Below are 24299 nucleotides of genomic sequence, written 5' to 3' on the forward strand. Positions count from 1 at the left end.
GAATCTATTTCCAAGGAGTCCCTTGCCAGTTCCCATCATGTTCCCCTCAAGCCAACTGTGCCCATGCTCTACATGTAAGCATGTGCAGATTTGGGGTGCATGCACAAAACAGCATCACGCAACGCAGTTGTAGTCCCTGCTCCACAGCGTGGCCAGCCTCCCTGTGCTTGCCAAGGAGAACTACTCTGTTTAAGTGAGGGCAGCAATGACACCTATGACATTGGTAAGAGAGTTGCCACACTGGTTCTTTGGTGTCCTGTGATAGGTAAGGATTTGCTTTGTAAATCTATTTGTAGCTGTGCCTAGAGGGCAGAGTACCAGCCCTATGCTCCTTTGGTATTTCTGACCAATAGTTCCCAGATTTCTGTTATTAATGTCCCTGCTGTTCAAGTCAAGCTCATGGTAGGGGGAGCTAATGCAGTGCTAGCCGTGACTTCTTGTTGAAAATCTTGCTTCTGCCTGGCCTAAAATTCAGATGCATAATAAAAAATTGGATTTCTGTGGGGTTGACATCCCACTTGGAATTGCTGCAGTTTCACAACCCCCACTTCGGTTACTGCTCCCCTGCCTGCAGTCCCTGAATATACAAATATATAGACAGTTGCTTTTCAAAGGCCAGCTCTAGTTTTACTTAATTTGCCTCTATTTTTATTTCATCTTTTGCTGCAAGGTGAAAATAGATAGATTTCTTGGAACAACAGTTCTATTATATTGCTAAAGCATTTCTTCATGTACTAATAGTACACAAGTCCTGAAAAAATTGTAGTCTGAAAAAATGACCATTCCTTCTACCCATCCACAATTACTACTCCTTTAAAGCTCTCTACCCTTGAAAACATTAACAGTATTAAATATCATCTCAAATTTGCTTGATGTAGATAGAAAATATATGAAGAGATAGAACCTTGAAGTTCAGGCAGAAATTATCTGACAAGGGACAGACATCAAGAACAAGTGAGATGTGGAAAAAAAAGATTTGTGAAAGAGCATGTTTTCTGATGTATTTAACAAAGCAAACTACTGCAAATTTCCTTCTAGTACTACCCCCTGACAGGAAGCTTATCAATGTTTGATGTGTTGCTGCTAAGCACATTTACATAATTCTGATGCTGAACAAAACAAAAAAGAAAAAAAAAGATATAGCACTAGCTGTTCCGCTTCATAAAACCTTCCTTCATGGCAGTGTAACAACACTTTAGCTTGTGAAGCTCTGCTGTGCATTAGCAAGTGGAGAAATGAGGAGGAAAGCAAGCTCATGACTGAAGGAGCAGAAAGGGAGATAAAAAGAAAAAGAGAAATCATTTTAAAGTCTCTACTTTGTTGCATTTAGCATGCACAAGCAGTATTTCAAAATGTTTAAAGGATGCAAAATCTGCTTCACATGCCAGAACAGTAGAATGGTAGAGAAATTCATCTCAGAACAGAAGGGTTCAAAGTCTTACCAGTGTCACATCTTTCAAGGCTATCTCTACAGAAGAGGACAGGTTTCTCAAAAGAATGCAGGGTACATACAAATCACCAGATGTTGCATCTTTAGTGAAATGTTCTTGCCAAGAATTATTCTGTGGTTTCTTTTAGCATGCCAGCTAGCACAGATTAAAAGAGCTGTGCTTTGAAAACATAGCCTCCAGGTCTGTAGAGGGGAGCATGAAGCTGTTCTCTGGGCTCCGACACAACATCCCAAATATATAAAAGGAGAGAGACATGATTTTTGCCTTTGGTTACCACAGTCACGTTAGTAATGCTGGTGCTGTCTTTGAGGATTCACTGTGCTGAAATTCATGGTCACCTGTCCCTGCTCATGCCAGCAGCATGGATACTTTGTGACTTGTCCAGGTGTCATTTGTGAAGAGCCAATATCTGAGACACAGATGTTGAGGGAAAACTTCAGCCAGCAACTATGTGCAAGTACATTCAAATTGGGTATTTGTTTTCAGCTATGCATATGTTGAACAAAGCATTCTGTTACTGTTAAAAGCAATTTTTTGCAACTGTATTCTGAAAATATTACAGTATTTGTACTACACAATATTCCCTAACAACCTAATAAAAAAAAAAGAAACCATCAAGGAGGAGTCATTTGTACAATCTTCTGTAAGAAAACAAGGCAACTTCCTAATTTTTTTCTTGTGGTCTAAACCTGGTACCTTCCAGATCTACATTCTGCATTAACCTTGAAGAAAAAGATTATGCCACTACAAAAGTTTTTAAATTGTTTTTTTCTATATACACACAAAGCTGGGCAATCTTCAGAATCAGGTACTCAATAAATTTACTTAAGTTAACTACAGCCTCTACTTATTTTGTTAGCTTAACAACCATGTCTGAGTGAACTAATTTACTTAGAATATCTTTGCAAAACAAACAAGCCCATGATAGTGCAAACAGTCAAAGTAAAATACATGAAGCATTTGAATGAATTTTATCACAGATGGTAGGAACTTGCTAGTAAGGTTATGTATTTGATGTCCAGTAATACTGTTGAGACATACGTAATGTCTGATCAGAGACAAATCTAAGTTATTTTATACTACCTTTTAAGATAGTTCAAATGCAATTCATTTGCCTTGCTTACTCAGCAAACTGGATAAGAAGCTTAGCCCTTTACACATTGTTGTTCCAGTTTCAGAGAAGAAAAGCTGTAAAACAGGGGTTTTTCATTAAAATACCATAGCTGGCACATCTCAGAGGCATGGGAGAAGAATATTCACCAAGTAACACATTATAAATTATAATTGAGATTCCATTCTGCCAGGGAGAAGAGAAAGTAACTTGTCATTTGAAGTGTTGTGCGTTTCTGAAAATGGACAAGGAGTTTAGAGGGTATAATGATATCATTAAGAAACACCCTTGCAAAGCAAGCAAAATTATACTGTGCTGTTTCTTGAAAACCACAGGAACTCTTTATTGTTCTGTCAGTAGCAGTTCAAAGAGCTGTGTGACCCCATTAACATTCACTCAGGCATGTGGAATAAATTGGAGGGCTGAAATTTCTCAAATAGTTAAATATAATTTGTGTATTTGAATACCTAACACTTAGCCATGTGGGCTCCGCTCCACAATGTGCACACCTTGCACACTTGCTTTTCCTCATAGTTTATTTATTTTTAATATTTAGATGAAAAAGCAATATCAAAAGCAGAGAAAAAATAGAGAGGAAGGGAAATAGAAAAAACTAGATAATGACTAGCTGATTCAATGGTCATGGCTGACCTGATCTAATATTAGCAGCAATTCTACTTTGAGTAGAAATTCATGCTATATGACCACAAGACCCTTCTAACCCACATTTCCATGATAGGGAATGTGTAGAAATATTTGGGGTTATGCCTTATAAAGGCATAGAATAAGCTAGAATCTCACAAAGAAATTGAATTTCTCTCAGTTTCAACAAAAGATTGCTCTTCAGGCCAAACTGCTTAACTAAAGCATGACTTCCAGAAAATTTCTCACAGAAAGCGTAATTGCAGAAATTCTGCTGCAGTATATCATCAGAACAGCAGTTTGGCTGTTTTCAGCTTCCTTAGTCCTTTGTCAGTTCAGTTGTCCAAGTGGCTCCTTGACTCATGTTGCCGAACAGCTACAGATGGTCTCTATGCTGCGGTGGTGGTGGGCTCAGCTTAACCAGAGAGGCTCACAACAGAAAATGGGGATTTGAGGTGTTGACTCATTGACTTTTAGTGCAAACGTTTTATTTTCAAAGAAAAGTGTTTAGAATTTGTCTGAAAATATGGAATTTCTTTCTTTTTTTTTTCATAGTAAAATGATTATCTTCTTTCAGAGAAAGAGAAGGAGGAGGATAGGAGATGTTTTATCCAGTGTTATCAAAAAGCCTACTCACGCTGATTAATTAACTCCAAATCGTTATCTGTACTAATTTGTTAATTTAGTTAGAGTACAGACTCAGGAATCCTCATGTCTTTGTAAGTGTGCCCCTACAGCTTTCCTCACAATTAAACAAGGAGCTCGAGAAATGATCTTAAAAGAGAAAATCATCACAAGAAGGTAAATGCTACCCGTATTACGTGGAGATGTTATTAGCAGTGAGACTCCTGAATTCAGGCTATGTTTGTTAACAAAGCAAATAAAGTTAGGATTGTTATGGGGACTGTTTATGAAACTTCACTTGGAAGTTACAGTGGGCCCTTTGTAGCTGCCGCCTGTGTGTCCGTGCACATGAGTACTCCCACTAACTCGCAAGCAACCATCTCTCCCAGGCACTAAGTACAACTAGTACTGAGCACACTTTCACCCATTCAGATCTGCTTCTAGTTTCTCTTGGAAAACAGAAGAATAGGACATATATTATTCTAGGCAAGCTTCAAGCCTAGGCAAGCTTTAATTCTATTTTCAGTTCATTAAAAGTTCTACTGTTATCCCCTGTAATCTTTAAATGGCAATAAACAATCTTGATCCTCTCACATACATTCATGCATCTGCCTTTCTTCTGAAAAACTGTCAGTTTGATGGCATCCTCAATGTATCAGTTATTTGAAGAATCTCTGTATTGTAATTGTGCTAGACAGCTATATTTTCTCTCAGCTGTATTTTCATTGAATGTAAATTCGAATTGGTCAAAAACCCTCCCCTGAAAATGGAAATGATTTTTATTGCACTTTTGCCATGTTTTAAACTGGTGCCAGTGCAAACAGTTTTAAATAGTGGGAGTGTGCTTGGACTGAAAAATAGAATGCAAATTAAATGATCTAATATACCTGTAACAGAAAAGGACACGAGAGAGAATCTGAAAGACTTGCAGGAAAGTTTGAAATACAGGGCAGTACAACTACTGAAGGAATTTCCACTGAAATGTTTTTTCCCCAGAAAATGCTAATTTGTCAAAATAAAACTTGGTGCAGGGAGGGAATAAAGATATGTTGAGTTTCATTGAATTTTTCACTCTACATTTTTGTCTTTTCTTGGAAGATGTCAATGCCTGAGATGTTTCAGTTTGACATCTTCGAATTAAGGAACCCCTGCTATTCATGGACATTTATTTCAAATGCTAAGCTCTATAAAGTTAAGAAGAAACTTAAAATATTTGAAAGTGAAACTGAATGCTTCGAGATCACTAGGCAAAACGTTCTAATTGGTGTGGAAAATTTCTCAGAAAATGATAGAATATTGAGGATCTCCGCCTCCAAGCCTAAAAAACTCTTTTGGAATGGAAAATCACTTCCTGCCAAGCTATAATAGGGGTGGAATCATGGCATCCATGAAACCAAAAGTCCTATTCACATCGCTGGAGTTAGGACTCCAGTTCATGCCTATGGAAAACATTGTAGTTCCTCTTGACCGTACCGCAAAGCTAATATTCACGACTTTACAGGTTTTGTTTAAGAGGAACACTGATAAAAAAAAATAGGTGTTAACAGAAAATGTGTGTGGTAGAAAGTTGCAAAACAGGAATTAAACAATACATCAGCAAATGCTGCCCCAAATCATTGCCTTTCTGGGCTGAGTAAACAGCTGCGGAAATTTAAACCACTACTGCCTTCAGCTCTTTGTCACCAGCTTTCCATCAGGCTGTGTTGAGGGGAGCCAGTCTTACACAGCCATAGCTGTTCTCCTGGGGACATGGGTCTCGGTCCTGGCATGTGTGAGGATCCAGTGTGAATCCTCTCCAACAAAGAGCAAAGTCTGTTTATCAACCATTCCTTTCAAGGACATTCCACTCCACAGGTCATCACTCCAGTCCTATCATCACTACTACTCTTGCTCTGACTTCCTTGTTCCCACCACCTCCCCGGCCCATGCAGACACTTACCATCACCCCACATCTCTAGCAAAACAATACCTATTCCACCTCAGTTGTGCACTTATCTCTCACTGAAATGTCACTTCTAAACCTCAGCTCCGGCCCAGCCTTGTATCTGCAGCCCCTTTTATTTTTTCCCCCCAAAAAGCAACATAACTGCTTCGAACAGTTCTCATATTTCTGCCAAGACCACAGGATCATTAAGTTTGGAAGGGACCTCTGGAGATCATCTAATCCAACCTCCCAAAGATTTCTTGGTGCTGGTTCCACTGGGGCTTGAACCCAGGACCTTCAGCACATAAAGCAGATGTGATAACCACTGCACTCTCTCTCTACCCCTATATAATGAAAGGATGCTTGTGGTAAGCACTGCTTTCAAGAAGCTTTCACTCAGTTTCCATACTAACATGGCAAAAGCTTTAAGAGCTGCAAAAGCAGCACAATAACAGTTGGTACAGATGTATCCCTCCTGAAGGTCTACAAAATGAATGAAGGATAAAGGTAAGTTAATGCAAGTACATTTGGCTACATTCACATTTTATAAGAGGAAGAAAGGTTCAAAATATGATGTGAGCTGCTTATGGTGGGAAGGTTCTGGGCATAACTGGTGTCAGCTATAACTGTTTTATTAGCTACTGGTATGAAATAGCTGTTTTCTGTTTGAAGTAGACTTATTGCAATAAACTTTTCTATCTGTTTGCCACAGCTGCAAGTATATTTGCTTCCTGTATAATTCTTATCACTAACTTCATGAGACCTTCCCTAAAATGCAATAACTGTCATTAATAAAAGGCTTTCAGCTTTACAGTTCCAGCCTCTTCAACTGTCCACATTGGGGTTTATTCCACTTACCTCCAGTCAAAACCCAAAAAGCCTCCAACTGAAAAATGCGCTGATCAATTCTGCTAAGCAGTTAATTTCAATGACAAATGTGAGTCTAAAGCCTACTGTGCTTTCTTTTTTCTTGTTCTAGTCAAATCCCTAGAGATGTTAGGCAAACAATGAGCATAGGCCTTCTCTTGCAGAGAGCAATGTCTGTTTATCTACCTTTATTTTATATGTAATAAGTCAATCGCTTTTATGGTCTCCTAAAATTACAAAGGCATCCTTATTGACAGCCTAACTCACTTTACATATCACAACAGCTGTTTGAGACAGATAGCATGAGCATTTCTGGAATAATTCAAACTGACCTTGTTTCAATAGATACTAAGTGTTCATCATTAGTTGTGGCTTCATGTTTAACAAAGGTCTTTAACATGAAATATATTCTAATATTAAGGAAAAAAAAGCAACTTCAGAAAATATTTTGAAACTTTTAAGATTGCATTTCATGAAAAAGTTTGTATGTTTTTATGTGCATATATTGCAAATAGGTTCATCCAAATAGCTGTGTAAATATGAGGTTCTGTAATTTGTGCAAATAATGATTTTTAATTCAAAGAAGTTTTTTGTCACAGATGTTTGGGAAGCAGAGTATTCCACTGAATATTATAGTATCAAGTAAATTTTAATCTGTAGCAGTTCTCTAGATGCAGAACATCATTAGATCTTGGAGCTGACTCTTTTCAGAAAGTTAAATGATTTTGCTGGAAGGAGCTCTCTATTTTCTTTAGAGACCAAATTTCTCCCTCTTGGTAGGTAAAACCATGTCCGATTCAACTAATCTTGCTTCTGTAAACATCAGCTTGAGTTATTAGTGAGGACTTTGGAGTGGTTTGTGAAGCTACCATGTGCATTTTGGACATAGAAAAGCACTGTGATTATGATGCATGAAAATTTTGAGGAAATGAATTTATATTTTGAGGAAATTATTAGCCTTCTTGTAAGATTTCTGGTAAGACCTCACTAAAGAAACAATTATTAATCTCTGCGAACCCAGCCTAGAATATCCTGTTTTCTTTAATTTCTCACTTGGAAAAGATAATAAGTAGCCTTTTGCACAAAATTCAAAATCTAAGGATTTCCTTGATTCTTTACAACTTTTGAAATCCTGAGCACAAAAAACAAACAAATAAACAAACAAACAAATAGCACATCTTAACTTAGATGACATGTTCTTTTAAAGGGAAGGAGAAAAGGGTCTGGTTCTCAGTTGCCATAAATCAACATAATTCTGCAGACAGGCACAGAGCCCCATCTAGTTTATACCATCTGAGAATATGGCCTCATGTATCTGTTGACTTCTGTCTTTCAGATTTTGATTCTGAAAGACTGACAAGATGCAGAACTAACGAACTGTTTCTGAGTCTATATTTAGTCTCCCAGCGATAAACAATTTTAAAGTCTAATTTGAGGGTCTTTTTCCACTAGGTACTAATGCACTTTTTCTTGTCATTGTCCTGGTCAGTATATACATATATTTACATGTGGGTTTACTTGCCTAACTATATTACTGACAACCTGAGCTGTTTTTCTTTCAATATGCAATAAAACAAAGTTCTACATCTTTTTATAATACAACTTGTTACAAATACCTGATGCAGCAGCATCATAGGACATTTGTAGTAGGCTGACCTTTCTTTACAGTATAGATTTCTATAGGAAGGTTGAACTAGAATGAGTCTTTTTTAGCGTGCTCTTCAGTTTGTTACGACGTGGATTTTCACATACTTTAAACTCTCAAGAATAGTAGTACCGTATTCCAAAACTGTGTGCAAAGCCTAACTGAATCTGACACCTACCATGCAAGACTTCTCCTAGCCTGTATCTTTCACATGGCTCCCAAGAAGTTCAGCTGCAGTACTAAGTAAGCCAGAGTGTTCACACCTTTGCTGGGTTTCAGATTAAAATTGTGTTCAAGTGAAGATAAAAGAGTCAATTCCTTGCTCTAAGGTCTGGGCTGGTGAAAAGACCAAACCTGCAGGGCAAAGGGCTCACATGTATATGTAGGCACCTGGGTCCAGTTCAGATCCCCCATTTGACTGTAACAGAGATTTAATGCCTCGACCTGTGCTATCAGTCAGATTTGGTCATACCCATCGACCTAACTGATGCTGATCTAAAATGCCATTCCAAAAACTCTGCTTGATTTCAGCTCTGAAAAAGAAAGAACTGATAACAAATAGGAAAGAAATCAAATGCTTATTATCAGTCATAATGAAATGGAATATTAAGTGTTTATCTTTTCCAGATTAAATTTGTTGGAATTAACATATTTCAAGAAAGTATTTCCATTTTGAGAAAATAGCATTTTTCTGGAAAAAAAGACTTTCATTAGAAAACTTTTTATTAATTCCTAAAGCTTATACTTTTCACAAAGATTGTGTGGGGGAAAAAAAAGTAGAAAACCAAAATGTTATGCCGTGATATGGAACTGCACTTTAGTCCTATCAGTTCTATGCTCCAGTCTGCATTTTGATAATATTGTTGTAAAGAGCAAGACGAAAAAAATTTGACTGTAGAAAATAATACAAGTACGAAGGAACAAGTCATCTTGCTTCTACAATTTAACTGACATTAACTTTCTCAGTTCTGCATAATTACAGTAGGAGGGAATTTCCAAAGAAACTTTTGTAACCTTTTAAAAATTATAGCTTATATTAAAGGTCAAAAAGCTTCAGATCGTTCTAAGCAAGCTGAGTTTTCCCTATTCTGGTATCTCATTGCAATTTACAAAGTGAGATAAAGGCCAATAATGTTCAAACATACCTGTTACCTCAATTATTTGACTTATCTCCACATCAGTGCTATTCTGGATAAATGTACCTAAAATATAATTTTCTAAGTTATACAAGTTTTCCCTGTTTTAAGAGCTTCTTAAGAAGGAATTGATCAGTAACAACATCTGATAAAGGTAAGAATGCCAATTCAAAGATTGATTTCCTTACATTTTCCTCTCCTCCTAGAAATGCCTATATCTAATTTTCACTGCTTTACATGATGATAAACTTAAGATAATTTAAAAATAAAAGAGCTTTAACAGTTTTCAGTTACCTAATGGAAATTTTTGGTCTTAAATTCCATCAGGCTATTAGCAATGAAAAATTGAGTCCAGATCCTTGTTTGTTGATGCTGGTTTTTCCCTGCGCCCCGTTCATCCTGCTTTTTACTGCAATGACAACAAAACTAGAATCCAACCACTATCGAACCCTCAAGTTCACTCCTGAGTTATTCTTCATTGTCATCTTTTTTAAGAGTTGCTACCCTTGCAAATATTAATACAAATTCATGTTACAGAATTGTCTTAGAAAAAAGAAAGAATATGGTCAGGACATAACTACTCATCTTACTTGTTGTTTCAGTATATTGAGACAGCCTTAGGGCAGGTCAGCTTTTATGAAAGATAGCACCAGGGACACTGGATTGCAAAACTGGTCTTCAAGTCACCTTTGGATCCAGCCTGCTGATTTGTACTGTGAGCAACTCAGCTGGGTCTCAGTAACCCATGCCCCTCTTTTTTTATTTTTCCCCCACTAAAGAAATGATAGCTGAGATCAGAGCTGAATGTTTTCCATGTTTTGGGATAGTTCTAGTCACTGCTGGAGAAGTTTCTGCATTTTGACTCAGAGGACTAGCTGGATACACGCATGCATGCATACAAACTGGAGAACGTAGCTCTGTGGCTGGGTAGGGCAGAAGGAAGCAGTGTTTCTCTTTACTCATGGGTAGGAGCACTCTAAACTCAGGTGCTATCTGGAGGTACAGCAACTGCATCCTCCCGGGAAAACCTAGCCAGAGTTAAAAATAAATAAATAAATAAAATCTGTGCTTCACTACATGCCCAGACTGTAAAATTCACTGCAACACTTACAGTTCAGGCCTAATTCCCATATTTACTGGTAGTCTTTAAATAGCACTCATTAGGAAACACAAGGCATGCTAAAAAGGATTGTAGCGACCACATTTCACATGCTTCACAATTGCAACACAGTTTTCTTGGTTTTCCTGTGAGACATTTGTGACTGATGCTCCTCAAATGTTATACAAAATGCTGAAAGATCATCAGTCTCTGGTTAATTGAAGCCACTCTTAAATTTTGTCTAAAAGCATAGGATAGTTATAAGATCAACATGATACAGAGAGAAGTATATCTTCATGGACAAAGAGAACAGAAGGAAGAAAAATGCCGTGATGGGGAAAAGCTGATCCACATGACAAGTTGCTCTTTAAAGTGTTAAAACTCAAAAAGATCAGTAAGGTCTAGAAAAGGATATGGTATGAGCTCAAAACATAAAATAACAATTGCCTTGTGATAAAAAAGTAGAGCTCATTAATCAGAGATGGTTTAGGCAGTAAGAACACATTTATCCTTGCACTGTTGGTCTAATTAGAGTTGCCATATTGTACAAATAATTATTTAGCATCTGAACAACAGCTGATTAAAGTAGTGACATCATGCAACTTTTAGGTCATTAAATAGGGTAATTGAGAAACAGGATAGCTGCCCTGTTGAGTTATAATGAACTGGCTTGTATAATGTAGTGTATACAGAAATCCAAACAGAATAAAAAGTAGTACGGAGCCAAATATGTTTTCAGACCAAGTGGTGATGTAACGAATGGTGATGTTTTGTTTGCCTGTGCATTTATGGCTTGTACAGCATTCAGAACTGAGTATCCTATACAATAGCTACACAACAATCTCTGCAGGCAAATCTTACAGATCTCACTACTGGTGGTCCTGCAACACAGAGTGAATTACCATATGCACTGTGTAGTGTATATTCTTTTCACTTAGGGATAATGCACTGCAGGAGCAATTTATTCATAAATAAATAAATAAATAAATGCAGATAAATGATTTGACAATGAATTGAAATCTTTCACTGGGATGGAGAACATAATGCAACTTGAAAGTAAGAAAAAAATGCAAAATATATAAATTTAAATTAATAAGTATACTATTGTTTATTTCTTAGAGATTCTGTATTTCAGAAAAAGATAATCTGACATACTGAATTGGATTAGAGTTTCACAACTCTAAGACTGGTAAGATTGTCCAGCAATGGCATTAAAAGGAATCTGTTACAGAGAGGCTAAAAAATCCTGGTCCAGATCCCAACATCTGAACATCATATGGGTTCAACTCCACCAGAAATTGTGAGAGAGTATTATTTTTCTTCCATACACATCACTATATTTATGTAGTACTTTATGTGGCCCAAATCTTTTCTCAGAAAAAAACTGAGATAGTCATGTTATCTGCCTGTCTGAGCATCCACACATGCACAGTGTTATAGCTATGAGAAATAACAAGGAGCTAAGGCAGCTCTGTTTAAAACAACATAATCGAATGAGAGTAGAAGCTGACTGTTTTAAACTTGATGACCTCCAAAGCAACTAATATCACGACTCTTCATTTCTTATATATATGTCTTGCTTGCATTTCAATTACATTTTAAATACTTCTTACATTAAGCGGTAGCAGCTCTTTTAAAATAATAATAAAATAAAGTCTTACTGAAGCTATTTCAATAGCAACCATGAGAGACAAAAAAAGTCTATTACTTGCTAAATCTGTGTTTTATAACTTGCTTGTTTGCTTGCTTCTAAACCTTGCAAATCAGAGCACAGCATCCACAATTCTCACCATAAGCCAAATTCTTCAGTGGTTAGCAAAGTCTGGGACACACTATCTCAATTTATATTTTTTAGAGAGACAGTTTTGTTTCTGCTTAACATGTGCAGAAAATGACAATAATGCCACTTCAAATAAGAAAGAAAATACCTGCCCATCTCCAAGAAAGGCAACCTCCTTAAATTGCCCAGCAAAGGATGGGAAGTTAATGACACAATCAAAAGATCAGTCTTGGTGCTTCCAAGTTTTTGATACTTCCAGAAGCATATGGTTACCACCGAATGCAAATATCTAGAGGTTCTCTCCAGCTAAAGCTCCTCTGGGAATTTCAAAGAAGAGGCACAGCAGGAGAAATTGAGTTTTAAAGGAATAGCTTTTTTTTTTTTTCCACAGTTCAAAGCTGGAGCTGCCTTGAGGTGCACATACCCTCTCACTCCAGTGCAGGAGACAGACCACCTGACAGTCCTCTGGGATTAAGGCTTGGTCAGCCTCTTACAGGAGAACTGAGAATTCAAAAAAATTGGATGGGGTACCAGAATAGTTTGTTGGAATTTAATTTCATTGAGTTTTTTATTTAGCTTTCTCATCCTTATGGCTGCAGTTCTATTTTTGGTTTGTTTGTTTTTTTTCTAAACTACAGAATGATATTATTCTGTGGCGGAAGGCAGATGAAGCGATAGTAGCCTTAGCAGAAGGTAAGTTATTGTCCTAGGGACTAAATGCACAGCTTGAATTTCTAATTTGTTAGAATAGCTGAAAACTCCCCACACAAGGGAATGTAGGCTGAAATTACTAGTAGATTTTTTTTACTTCAATTTGGAATAATAAAATAAAGTAGAGACAATTGTGATCTAATTGCAGATAATTTGTTATCCGAAATTAGCCAAACAAATCGTTACGTGCGCGTGCACACACACACACACACACACACACACACTATTCCTAAGGTATTTATGACTGCAGAATACCTGAGAAGTACTGAAAATAAAATAGAAATACAGACACTTATAAAATCTCCCCTTTTAAATATGAAGCCACATAAAATATGTGGGTCCTGAGCAGAGGGGCCCTGATCCAAGGTTAAAGTCAGCCCTGCTTTTAGCAAGTGGGGGGGCTGGGCCATGTGACCTCCAGAAGTCCTTCCAAACTAAATCAATCCTGTGATGCTCTCAAACATCCACAATTAACAAGATTATATCAGACTACTTCAAGTTGAAAAATAAAAGTCCCAGGTCTAACAGCAGAGGTGGGCTTGGAAGGGGTTGAAGTCCTCTGTGAACACCGCAGCCTACACTCATCCTCAGGTTTTTCCACCAGGCACCAGTTGCCTTGTCCTCATTTTCCACCTAATCCTGTAATAATATGTGCTTTTACCTTGCTCCTATTTATCTGTGAGCACCAAGTGGAAGTGCAGTCCCTGAACAGCTGAGCCATAATACAGCAGGATCCTGAGACAAATTAAGGCAGTCAGAATGAGGGCAACTGGGGAGCCCGTCCTGCCCCTTCTTCACTTCCCTCTGACCCAAACGCACCCACACAAACAGCACAACAGCACATGTCCATCTCCGGAGGCAGTTGCCCCTCCTCCTGCCACCCTCCCTCTGTGTACAGATGTGCTTGCAAGTGGATGATGTGCTTCACAAGGCAGATGTTGCTGGATTTTAATCCCCCCTGAGCACTCTGATGGATTAAACCTCAAATCTCTACCCATCCTTCTTGATGCTGTGGTAAGTAATACACATATTGCTTACACTGATTTACAGCTGAAATGAAAGCAAAAGACAGTCAAAAAGAAACATCTGAAAGTCTACTTTGCAATAGGATGCAAATGGGCTCTGGATTATTTTTCCCACCAGCCTTTTACCCAGCCCAGTGCCAACTGAGACATATTTTCTCAGCTGCAGGAGCAAAAGGTTCAGGCAGACATCCACTACCTACCTGTAACCCTTCAATGGCCAGTTTGAGGATAGAGGGTGTAAGCTTGGAGGCTTGCTTGAAGGAGAAATTACTCCAGTCTATAATTAGGATGAAGCCATTTATCTGGAGCTCCTGATCTTCAATGAGAACTTCCAAGGACAACAGGATTGCCCGAAGGATGTCTATGAAGGAGTTCCTAGAGCCAGAATAGAAAACAGAAAATCAATTTTTGCAGTTATCATCACCCTTTAACACATTCAGCTTTGCTGTAGATGAGGCATATATAGGGGATGAGACATTTGTTCTAGCGGAACTCTTTAGAAAAGACAGTTGCTTCAGAAGTGTCACTAAAGTACTCCTGCTCCAAAACTCACTGTCCTCACTTTGATTTGATAAGTCCTGTCCACTGGTGGATAAAATAAACCCTGAATTAAATCTCTTTGCTTCTTCTGGGATTCCTTATGACAGATTTTAGTTAAACTACTTTCAGAGAATATTTGTCTGTGAGAAAATGAAATGGATTCAGGCTGTCAGGCTATTCAATCCTGCTCCTCTGGATACACTCCACCACTTTTTTCTCTCATTCCATTATAAAAAGGAAAATTAAAAATGGAAAGAAATCTGTATAATATTAATATAAATGGTATGGTTACAAATAGGTTGCCTTGCTTCCTGCTTAAGTGTGAGGAATGATTTAGGGTTTTTGTGAAATAAAGCTTAGCAGCTGCCTTATTTTTGAGAGTAAAATGCAACATGGAAAATATCTGCATCCACTCAAAATAGGAATTCTGTATTAATTAGCAGCTACCAGCAGACTGATTACAAGGCTTCCATCAGCTCAAGGAGAACAATTAAAAATCTCCAAGGCCATGAAGGAGCTGGCAAGCGACAGAGAAAAAAGTATTGAAATATTTCTTTCATGTGAAAGTCTGAACTGAGAAGACAGAGCCTCCTTCTGCTTTGCTCTCATGTGTTCCATGAAAGCATGAGTTCATCAACATTAATAAATTTATTCCAAACTTCACCTGAGGGAGCTGAACCAGGACCCATCCTGATCTCACCTTCCCATAAGGTGATTTACAAACAACAGCTTCTTTCTGTGAGCAACAAGCACGGAAATCTTCAGAAATTACAGTTTACAGTTCTTTAAAATGTAATTGTAGCATACTGGTATTGTAGCCTACTTTACCTCTGTGTTATTCTTATATTTTGATGAGGCCTGAAAGTGTTTTTTTTTTTTTTTTTTTTTGCAAAACTGAGACTGCCTACTGTAGGGTCCACACTATCTTCTCCAAGGGAGATTTTCGTTTAACCCTTTTATGCTGTTTTCTTTAGTGTAAAATCAGTCATCTGAGCCCATAGGAGCATTTTTTTAAATTGTGTCTGAGAAAAAGTCTATACATAATCAATCTAGAATCTTCTCTACTGTCAAGACCCCTGAACAACAACATGTGATAGATTTGTATAAGTAAATGCTAATTTTGTTTCTTATCCTTTCTCTTTTCTTTAGGAAAGTTTTGATTGGAAATGTACACTCTTCTAAAGACACTACCTTTTGAAAAGCCTGTTTCTGATCCATTCCTTTTTGCATACATTAGAAACTTCTCCAAAGGATAATTAGAAGCTATTTGCAATATATATGGAGCTTAAATATTTCACAGCAACAGTCTCAGTCTGGACTGAAACTGTATCATCTTTGTTGTAACTAGGTACAAGACTCCCCCTCCCTCATTTGCAGTTACAGGGCAATCTCGAGCATTTCTAAGCTGTATGGGAAAGCTGTGCTCAACAGATGAACTTAGCAAGTACTTTCCTGAGCAGTGTAAGGAGAGGAATAACAATCAGTCAGATTGGCAACTGCAGTTTTGCAGTGCATGTTCCTTTTTTTTTTTTTTTTTTTTTTTTTAGTTTAAATTTATTTCAGAAAACCTGAAGTACTGTTACTACCCTCTATCTAGCTGAAATGGGTGATGACTTTCAAGCAGCGTCTTCTAATTACTAATATTTTACTAAGGAAAAAGCAACTGCACCCCTAGACATCCATGTATCCCACCTTATCCCAGTGTATCCCAATGTATCCCACACCTAGACATCTACTCAGTGTATCCCACGTTACTTTTTCACAGCATCCCTATACAGGGGGGAGCCTTCCCCATGAACTGCCATGTGGAAGCTCTTGGATGTGTGCAGTGGGTCCTCCTCAAATACCTCCCAGCCTGTTCCACTCTTCGGTTAACACCCACACAGAAAGGTACAATCATTCACGGATGGGGTTTCTGGTTATATCAGGGAAGATGGAACAATCCAGAGCTCAGTTTAATCCCACATTAAAAAAAAAAAAAAAAAAAAAATCCTGAAACAAACTGAATACTAGTTATCACTGAAAGTGTCAAAATATGACCACATTGTGGTCAGAAAAGTTTTCATCCCTCATTTGTGGGGTTTCCTTACCAAAACATTCAAATTCTTATTCCTGATTCTGCTGCCTCTGATATTTTTAAAGGGTGCATAAGGATTTCAGTAGTGTTGCCTGGAAATGGTGCATACAAGGCATTTTCTGTAATCAATTTGAACTCCCAATCATAATGCAATATTTCACGTGACTGAGCAAAATCTTCCTCTTGCACTCCTGTGCTTAGGAATTCCAGTCTTTGTTCAAGCAGCTATATAAATTTCCAGGTTATCAAGCAGTTACTCGTCTGCATTTCCCTTCAACTTTGGTGGAAATTGTTTGCCTGAGAGATATAGGACCTAGTTTTATTAGTATGTAACTAATCTGTCTGCCCCCTGCCTATGTGCAGAAGTATTTCTATGCCCTCACTATCCTCCACATCCGCAGTTTGTAATACATGGTATAAGAATTAAAGTCTACATAAAGACTTTTTTCAAATCAGCTGTGTGGAGACATGAAAGCAGCACCCAAGTCCTCCAGGTGGGTTGTTTGCAGGCACACCGTTTTGTGAACGCAGGGCTCGGCTAGAAATCAGACAGAGTGCCACTTGAGGCTGAAGCCCTCTGCTCCCTAATCTTGAGGCTTTGAGACAAATCATTCAGCTGTGTGACTGATTTGCATCCAAATCATTTTCTATGCATGAACACAGAACCACTTTCTATTAGTCCATCTCTTTTGTTCCTTTGCTTAATGTTCCCTTTCCTTTTCCAACCCCCTCCCTCTCTCCAGTTTAACCCCCTCACAGAAAACCTGAAATAAATTACTATTACACAAAAGGAAACGTGTAAGGTGCTGTAAGGATTCAGCATGGAGCCTACTGAAGTGAGCCATTAATGAGTTACAAAAGGTTTGCACATGGCCCTGAATGACAAAAGGGAGAAGGGAAGGAAAGGGCCTATTTGCCTTGGCTGAATGTAAAGGTACCACAAAAGAGGCTCTTCAAATACCTCTTGGAAAAGGGGAAGTTAGCCCAACAGAAGCTAGTGGTGAAGAACAATAATGTAAAACAAAAACGAGAACGGCTCAGCTGAGGGATTTGGTGGAGAGATTAGCCAAAGGCATAACAGAAAAATAAATAAGAAGAAATTATTTAATTATAAGAGGTGTAAGCAGGCTGTGAGAGAATCAAAAGGCTCAGTGGAGTACCAAGGTGCAATGGGAACAATTAAAGGGGATAAAGACATAGCAGGGAAATTAAATGATTTGTTTGCCTGTCTCTGCCACGAGTCATTTTGAGGAGATACCTGGAAAATAAAGCTGAGGGACTGCTGGAGAATAAGGAGTCAAACAAGAGATGTTGTAAGAAAGTGATATATTTCTGAGGAGATAGCATCAGTAAAGGCTTTTCCAATTACTCTCACAAAACATTTAAGCACAGGCTCTGTTTTAAAGCATTTAAGTGAAGTTAAGTAGATTATTCAGATTGTTAGAAGTAAAAATGTAAAGTATTTGCAGCTGAAGCCATTATGATTAACCAGTACTAAGCAAAACAAGCAAACTATCCGAAAAAGTTCTGACTGTCCCTCAAGACACTAGGCTAACAAAATTTGTACCATTATTGTTACCTGGGGAGTTAAAGGCAACTCAGCTTAATATTTTTAAGCAAATATGCCATAAGAGCATCCCTCCTGTAATATTGAAAAAGCGGCATAGTTAAAAAAAAAAACAGATAAAAGGCATCTATTTATGTGTTGCAGACTGGTTTGGGATACCAATTTGGTGAAATTATCACTTTTTAAATGTAATACAAAAGTGAGCTTGCTACAACGTCATATTTCACATAAGCTAACAAGACCGTAAGTAAAATAAAACTGGTTTCATTGAGTCTGTTTGAACACCTAAGGAAGAGAAGGCAGCATAGTATTCCTCACAGACACGTTATGGCTCAGACTAAATACCATTTAGCGTGACGCAAGCAAAATCTAGGGATAGCTAGAAAACAGTTAAGAGACTATACCTTGCTTTTTTTCCTCCCTGCATAATAAATCAAAAAACAAGGAGGAGAAAGGCATGCTCAGCTTTCAGCAGTGTGGAAGAAAGCCATCAGGATATGATTCGGAGCATTTCTACTGGGAGTAAAATGGAGAAAAGGAAGTGGAAAGAACAACCAGGAAAACATTTTCTAGTTACTCCAAAGTATTTAAGCTAATCAAAGCTCAAGAAGCTGTAAGGAAAGCCTTACGGCGACGATTGAACAATATGGTATTAAGTGAAGTGCAATGCTGAGGAGAGAACCCAGGATGGAAAATTTTGAATCACTCCCACATGTGGCCAAGTTATGTCACCCATGAAGAAGGCCTCGGAATCCAATGAGAACTAGTTCATAAATTGTACAAAGTAATTTAATCCAGCAGATTAAGCTCCCTGTTCTACTCATGAAGTATTGGTAAGGAAGGTCTAACTTCTCAAATGTATTGTTAGAATATATATATATATATATATATATTTAACATATATATTTATTTCAGAATTTTAAAACTTATCTCCACTGAAAAGAACTGGCCAAGCCAGTCCTTGAGTACTTCATGTCTGATTCAAACTCTGCGGATCACAAATAACTACACTACTCTCTAGCATCAGAACAAAACAAGCGTCAATCCAAACCCTGCAATACCCAATCTTCTCATTTCAAGTTCTTTTGATGAGGAAAGGCCCTGTAGGAACTGTGCAGAAGTCAGGACAACCCCTGGCTGACTGCAGCCTTGAAGAATAAGGGCAAAATGAAGGATCTTGAATAAACACGGTGACTCGCTTGACTAATCCCACACCAGAAAAGATGAACAGTCGAACAGAGGAGTTCACAGCTGAGTCATGTGCCGAAAAGGGCTTGTTTGTATCACCTGCCTGAGTTCTGAAGGCCGTAGATGTGCACAGAAATTAGCAAGGCTTGTCTAGGATTCACAAAGAAAATGAGCTGCATTCACTGCAAACGTTCACAACAAATATTTTGACCAGTCGTGAGTAACTTTCTTTGTGGAACAATTCAAAGCTATTTCAAGTCATTATCTGCAGAAATATGAATAATTCACTAGTACACAAGCTGGAGAAATTCTTACAAAATAATATGAGTTTTTTCTTATTTCATGAGGTATCAATTCTTTCTTTGTCCTGCCATACTAAATTACACTTTTTTTCATTTCCATGTAGAATTAGAATATGTGGATATAAAACTTCAATTGGGTAAAACACAGATTGCGTTAAATTAATATGCCCTAGCTCCAAATCATTCTTCTGTCACAACCAGTTTAGCTCTCCGAGGCTTTTCCAGTATGTCAGCTTCAGACAGGCAGCTCTTCTGTTTTGTAATGAAAAGATAGCAAGTTTCTCCCCACAGCATCTGCGTGAGGCTATAAATAAAATTCCCAAGTAACTTCAGATTCAGAATAAAAAGACTAGATAGATAAGTGGAGTAAATTTTCTCTCTGGGAAAACCTAGTCCAGCAATCCACTGGGTACAAAGAGTAGAGTTGATTAAGATTAGACCTAAATTATATTTAACAACATCACAAATCTACTGCCTTGAATGGAGGCCAGTCACCCACAGATATCTGGCTAGCTTGGGTGAGCTGGAAGGTTTTGCTGGTGAAGGAGAAATGTACCAGCCTGCAGAAGGGAATTACATCATTTTTTTCTTTTATCATGCAAAAATCACCTCTCAGAGGCATTCTTAAATGTATAAAAATATTCACCGTGTTACGTTTCTCTCTGAGGTTCTTTTATTTACAAGTATTATGAGTTTTTTGCTACCACTTTCTACTTTAGTTAAACTCCATAGCAACCATTAGCCCCAAAATTACATGCTCTGCTTTCAAGCCTGTGTTACGAATCTCTTCCTACATACTCTCATTCATATTGTGGGCACACTTACCAAATGATTACTTTGTCCCTGACGTTAGTATGACTGTGCAAGGACCCCTCCCAGCATGTGCCTTGACTGAGAAACAGGAATCTTTGCAGCCCCTATGTTTTGGGATGAAGAGTGCAGGCAGTGAAGCTCCACAGTCCCTCTGGTGGGGCCAGCTTCCCCAAAGAGAGCCACACATGGAAATGGGGAGATGGCATCTGCTCTTCCCATTGCCTCAGTCAAGGGACATGTCACAGCATCTTGCAGGGAATCAATCCAAGAGGAAGTATAAAATTGTTATATCTCTGAGAGCTGCAAAAATCCCTCCCTGAGCTCTCCAGGACCCCTGTCCCAAATGAAGCAGGCAAGGTTCTTGCAACCTGTTCAGAGCACACACTTAGCACTTGCACACAAAGACTGCAGATGCTTGGCTAGGCTGCCAGCGGAGCTCAGGGCTGTGCAGGGTGAAGCTGCTCCCAAGCAGTGTGCAGCTCTGCTCTGCAGTCTGCTGTTGGAGGTAAAGGCTGAGACTGAATCTTAGCACAATATGACCATTTCTCCGGGTGTGGATTTCTTCTAGTTCTTAAGAGACAAAATATTTCTGAATGACACATTGGCTATTTTTTGGCCTTTTAGCATTCAGAACAATGCTGCATTTGTGTACTATGTAACTTTCTCTGTTGAGGAGGAATAAGTGACAGTCACAGACCATGTGCTTATGATTCTGTGGAAGTTCTTAAAAATCCTACATTTATGCCCCTGAATGCAGTCTATCAATCAATGCTACGGAGCCACTGCAGTAATTTGACTTGCTGGCCCAAATACAACATCCCCTGTGAGGCACCTGGGGAAGACAGACAGAGTGTGTTCCCGTATTAGCACCTTCGAGGACTCATTGGTGGTCTGAGGTTAGCATCCTCCACCTTCAGGAATTTAGGAGATGATGTGTGGGAATAGATTGATGGTCCTCAGCTCCAGAGACTGTTTCCAAGAGGCAGGTTTTAATCTCCTATCATGCTTCTACCAGCGTTGTGAGGATATGGTTCCCTTAAAGCAGAGTTGTAGTAATAATGAAATAAGAAAAGTGCGGAAGTTTCTTTGCTAATGCTGATACATGAATGGCTTATGGTTAGGAGCATTAGGATTGATGACTTCTGTTGTTTTATCCTATTCCGTGTGACTATATAGCCTTTTCTTATTCCCTCTTGGCATTACAATCTGCTCTTGCATCACACTAAGCTATTTGCCTCAATTTCTTGCATCAGTGAGTTCCTCAAGTTAATTTTTCATTACAGAAAGAGAAAAGAATTTCTTCTGAACCTTCTAAGTTTACTGTTTAATCACAGAAACAATTATACAGCTTCTTTGTTCTATTATTATAAGAGGGTACAAGCAATGTCACCCATTCAGTCTAAATACAGGATGTTGCCACATATTAAAACCCAGTATGTTCTGTACTGCACTTAGACTTCATCTATGTAATAAATTCTGCTTTTCTAGGTCATTGCAAAGTTTTTCCACATTTTTTGCTAATCTTCACTAATCTGCAAAATTTTCCATTTACTCTTTTTTTCTCATTTTGTCATTCATCTCACCTGTGTCTGCCAAAGGATTATTATTGCTAGGCATTATTGTAGCATGATTTAGCCACTTACAAATCCTATTCTTTGTCTGGAATTTTGGGCCACTTTTATGTGCAAGGCAAAAATTCACTTCCATAGCTATTAGGTTTCCTGAAAAGATTTTTACAGATCTTCATCTGTCAACCAAATAGTATATTTACATATTTTACCACAAGCAATTCTAACAAAATTATTTTATTACCCTCTTTTATTGCAGTCAATCACTCCTACAGTAGTGACCTCAATGAGGGCTAGATCAAATAGCAAAGGTAAAAGTTAATAACAGCTCACTAATGCATATATTCTTAAAGTGCTGAGTTCAGAACTACAAAGGTCATATTATTGTTGGAGGATATTCAAACAGCACCTGATTATTCATAGAGCACTCGTTAATCCTGAAAGCTCTGTAAAATTTAGCAGAAATCCTGACAGTTCATTTGAAATCACTCTTTTCTCTATCCCTGTTGGAAAGTTTCAGTTGTTCAGCTAAGAAGCAGATTTCTTGTGCGTGTTTGAAGTTACAGTAATGAACTTTCAGCTGGTAATCAAAAACTAATAGTGAACTCAAACATGAAAATCAGTGTGCATGAAATCACCTCTTTCCTTCTAATGTCTAGTCTGAACTCCCTAAGCAAGCTCTGAGGTTAGAGGAGAGATCTTTAGATTCACAGGTAGTGTATGACTGGCGTGTTTGACAGAGGAGGGTCAAAACTCACCAGTGCAATCTAGGGAACTTAGCTAGTATTTCAAAAAATCATCTGCTTCAGTATGCCTTTCAATATGTAAAGATTTATGGAAAGTTCATATGATACTACGGGCTGAAAAAAAATCAGCAGAAATCATAGGGAAACTGGAAATTAAAGGTTAGTAGCAGACTGCATCAGGCTCAAGAAATTATATTCTGCTCAGTAGAAAGAGCAGGGCTGTCCTGATCATGGTGAGCAGTTACAGCAAACTGAGAAGAATTGAGAAGGTTTGGAGAAGAACCTTGTACAAAAAAAATCCAGACACAGCGTGTGAAGTTGACAGTTATGTAGTACTATGTCCCTATGCATAAGATGAAGAAGAAGAAAAAAATACAACATCCCAGCAGGCTTTCTAGAGAAAATGCAACAATGCAATATCCCCCTTTGCATGTGTGAAATGAATGAACACATGGAGACAGACAGCTGCAGGCCCTGTCAAAGTGGCATGTCCAGAGATATTTCATATGAAGCTGATGGAGAATGGCTTATGAACCTTCACTGGCAAAATCATCTTGTCATAGGAATGTATGTTTCCACTTAAAGCTTTTTAAAACAGTTTTGGTATCACTAGATGGTATAATGGAGAACCAGATGGACCGTGTTTTATTCTTCCTTTTGAAGGGAACTAAAGTGAAAAGCAGAGCATGTATGAGCAATGCTGCCAATGAAAATAAAGTCATGATTTGCAAAAAAAATCAGTCAGAACAATCACAGTCTCCAGACTTACAACATCTTTCCAGTCAGAATGCCATTTAAAGTGTGATATGTTATAAAGGTCTATATCATTATACAGAGGATGATATAGAAAAGGTTGATATTAATAAAATAAAAGGCATGGAGAACCTCAGCAGTACCTGTGCCTGTCTGGTGGAGAGCATATTAGAGTTTTGCTGGAACAACATGAAGAACAGATTGATGAAGCCATGTGGGATGTCATCACTAAAGGAAAACCTCCAAAGCTTAACCTTTTCAGAGGTACAGAGCAAGAAGAAATCAACACATGAGAAAGATGTGGCAAACATGTAAACACCTAAAATGCATAGTAAATCAAGCAAATGAGCGTATATTGATTGGCAAATCTAGGCAGTGAGGTGGTAGCCAGGAAAAAGATGTACAAAAATGATGCCAATCACAAAAAGGGGTTATAAATGATCTTGGTAGGAGCCCTTACAGGCCAATAAAAGACAAACATGAAAATATTCTCATGAGTTCTTGACAAAGAAATAAAAAGATGTGTCAAGTGTTATATATCACATAGTTTTCCCACTGGTACAATATGCAACTTCGATATAGCAGACAAGATGGAGAAACTTGATGTTATTGATGTAGAAATGATCACTGGGGAACTCAGAACAGATGCCATAAAGAATCATAAGACAGCAGTGTAGGAAGAAATAACTGCATGTCTGCTCAAAAATAGTTATGAAGAGAATTTGCTATA

The 24299-nt window shown here is 38.1% G+C and overlaps 1 protein-coding gene across 1 annotated transcript in view; it reads right to left on the reverse strand.

Annotated features, from left to right (window-relative positions):
- CLVS1 (clavesin 1) overlaps positions 1-24299 on the reverse strand; it is a 92607-nt gene that overhangs the window by 54203 nt on the left and 14105 nt on the right. Inside the window, exon 2 of the mRNA XM_062570330.1 lies at positions 14216-14390. Coding sequence (XP_062426314.1) covers positions 14216-14390 — 175 coding nt within the window. The remainder of the gene's footprint in view (positions 1-14215; positions 14391-24299) is intronic.

This window comes from Rhea pennata, chromosome 2, assembly GCF_028389875.1.
Source record: "Rhea pennata isolate bPtePen1 chromosome 2, bPtePen1.pri, whole genome shotgun sequence".
In the NCBI taxonomy this organism is placed as follows: domain Eukaryota; kingdom Metazoa; phylum Chordata; class Aves; order Rheiformes; family Rheidae; genus Rhea; species Rhea pennata.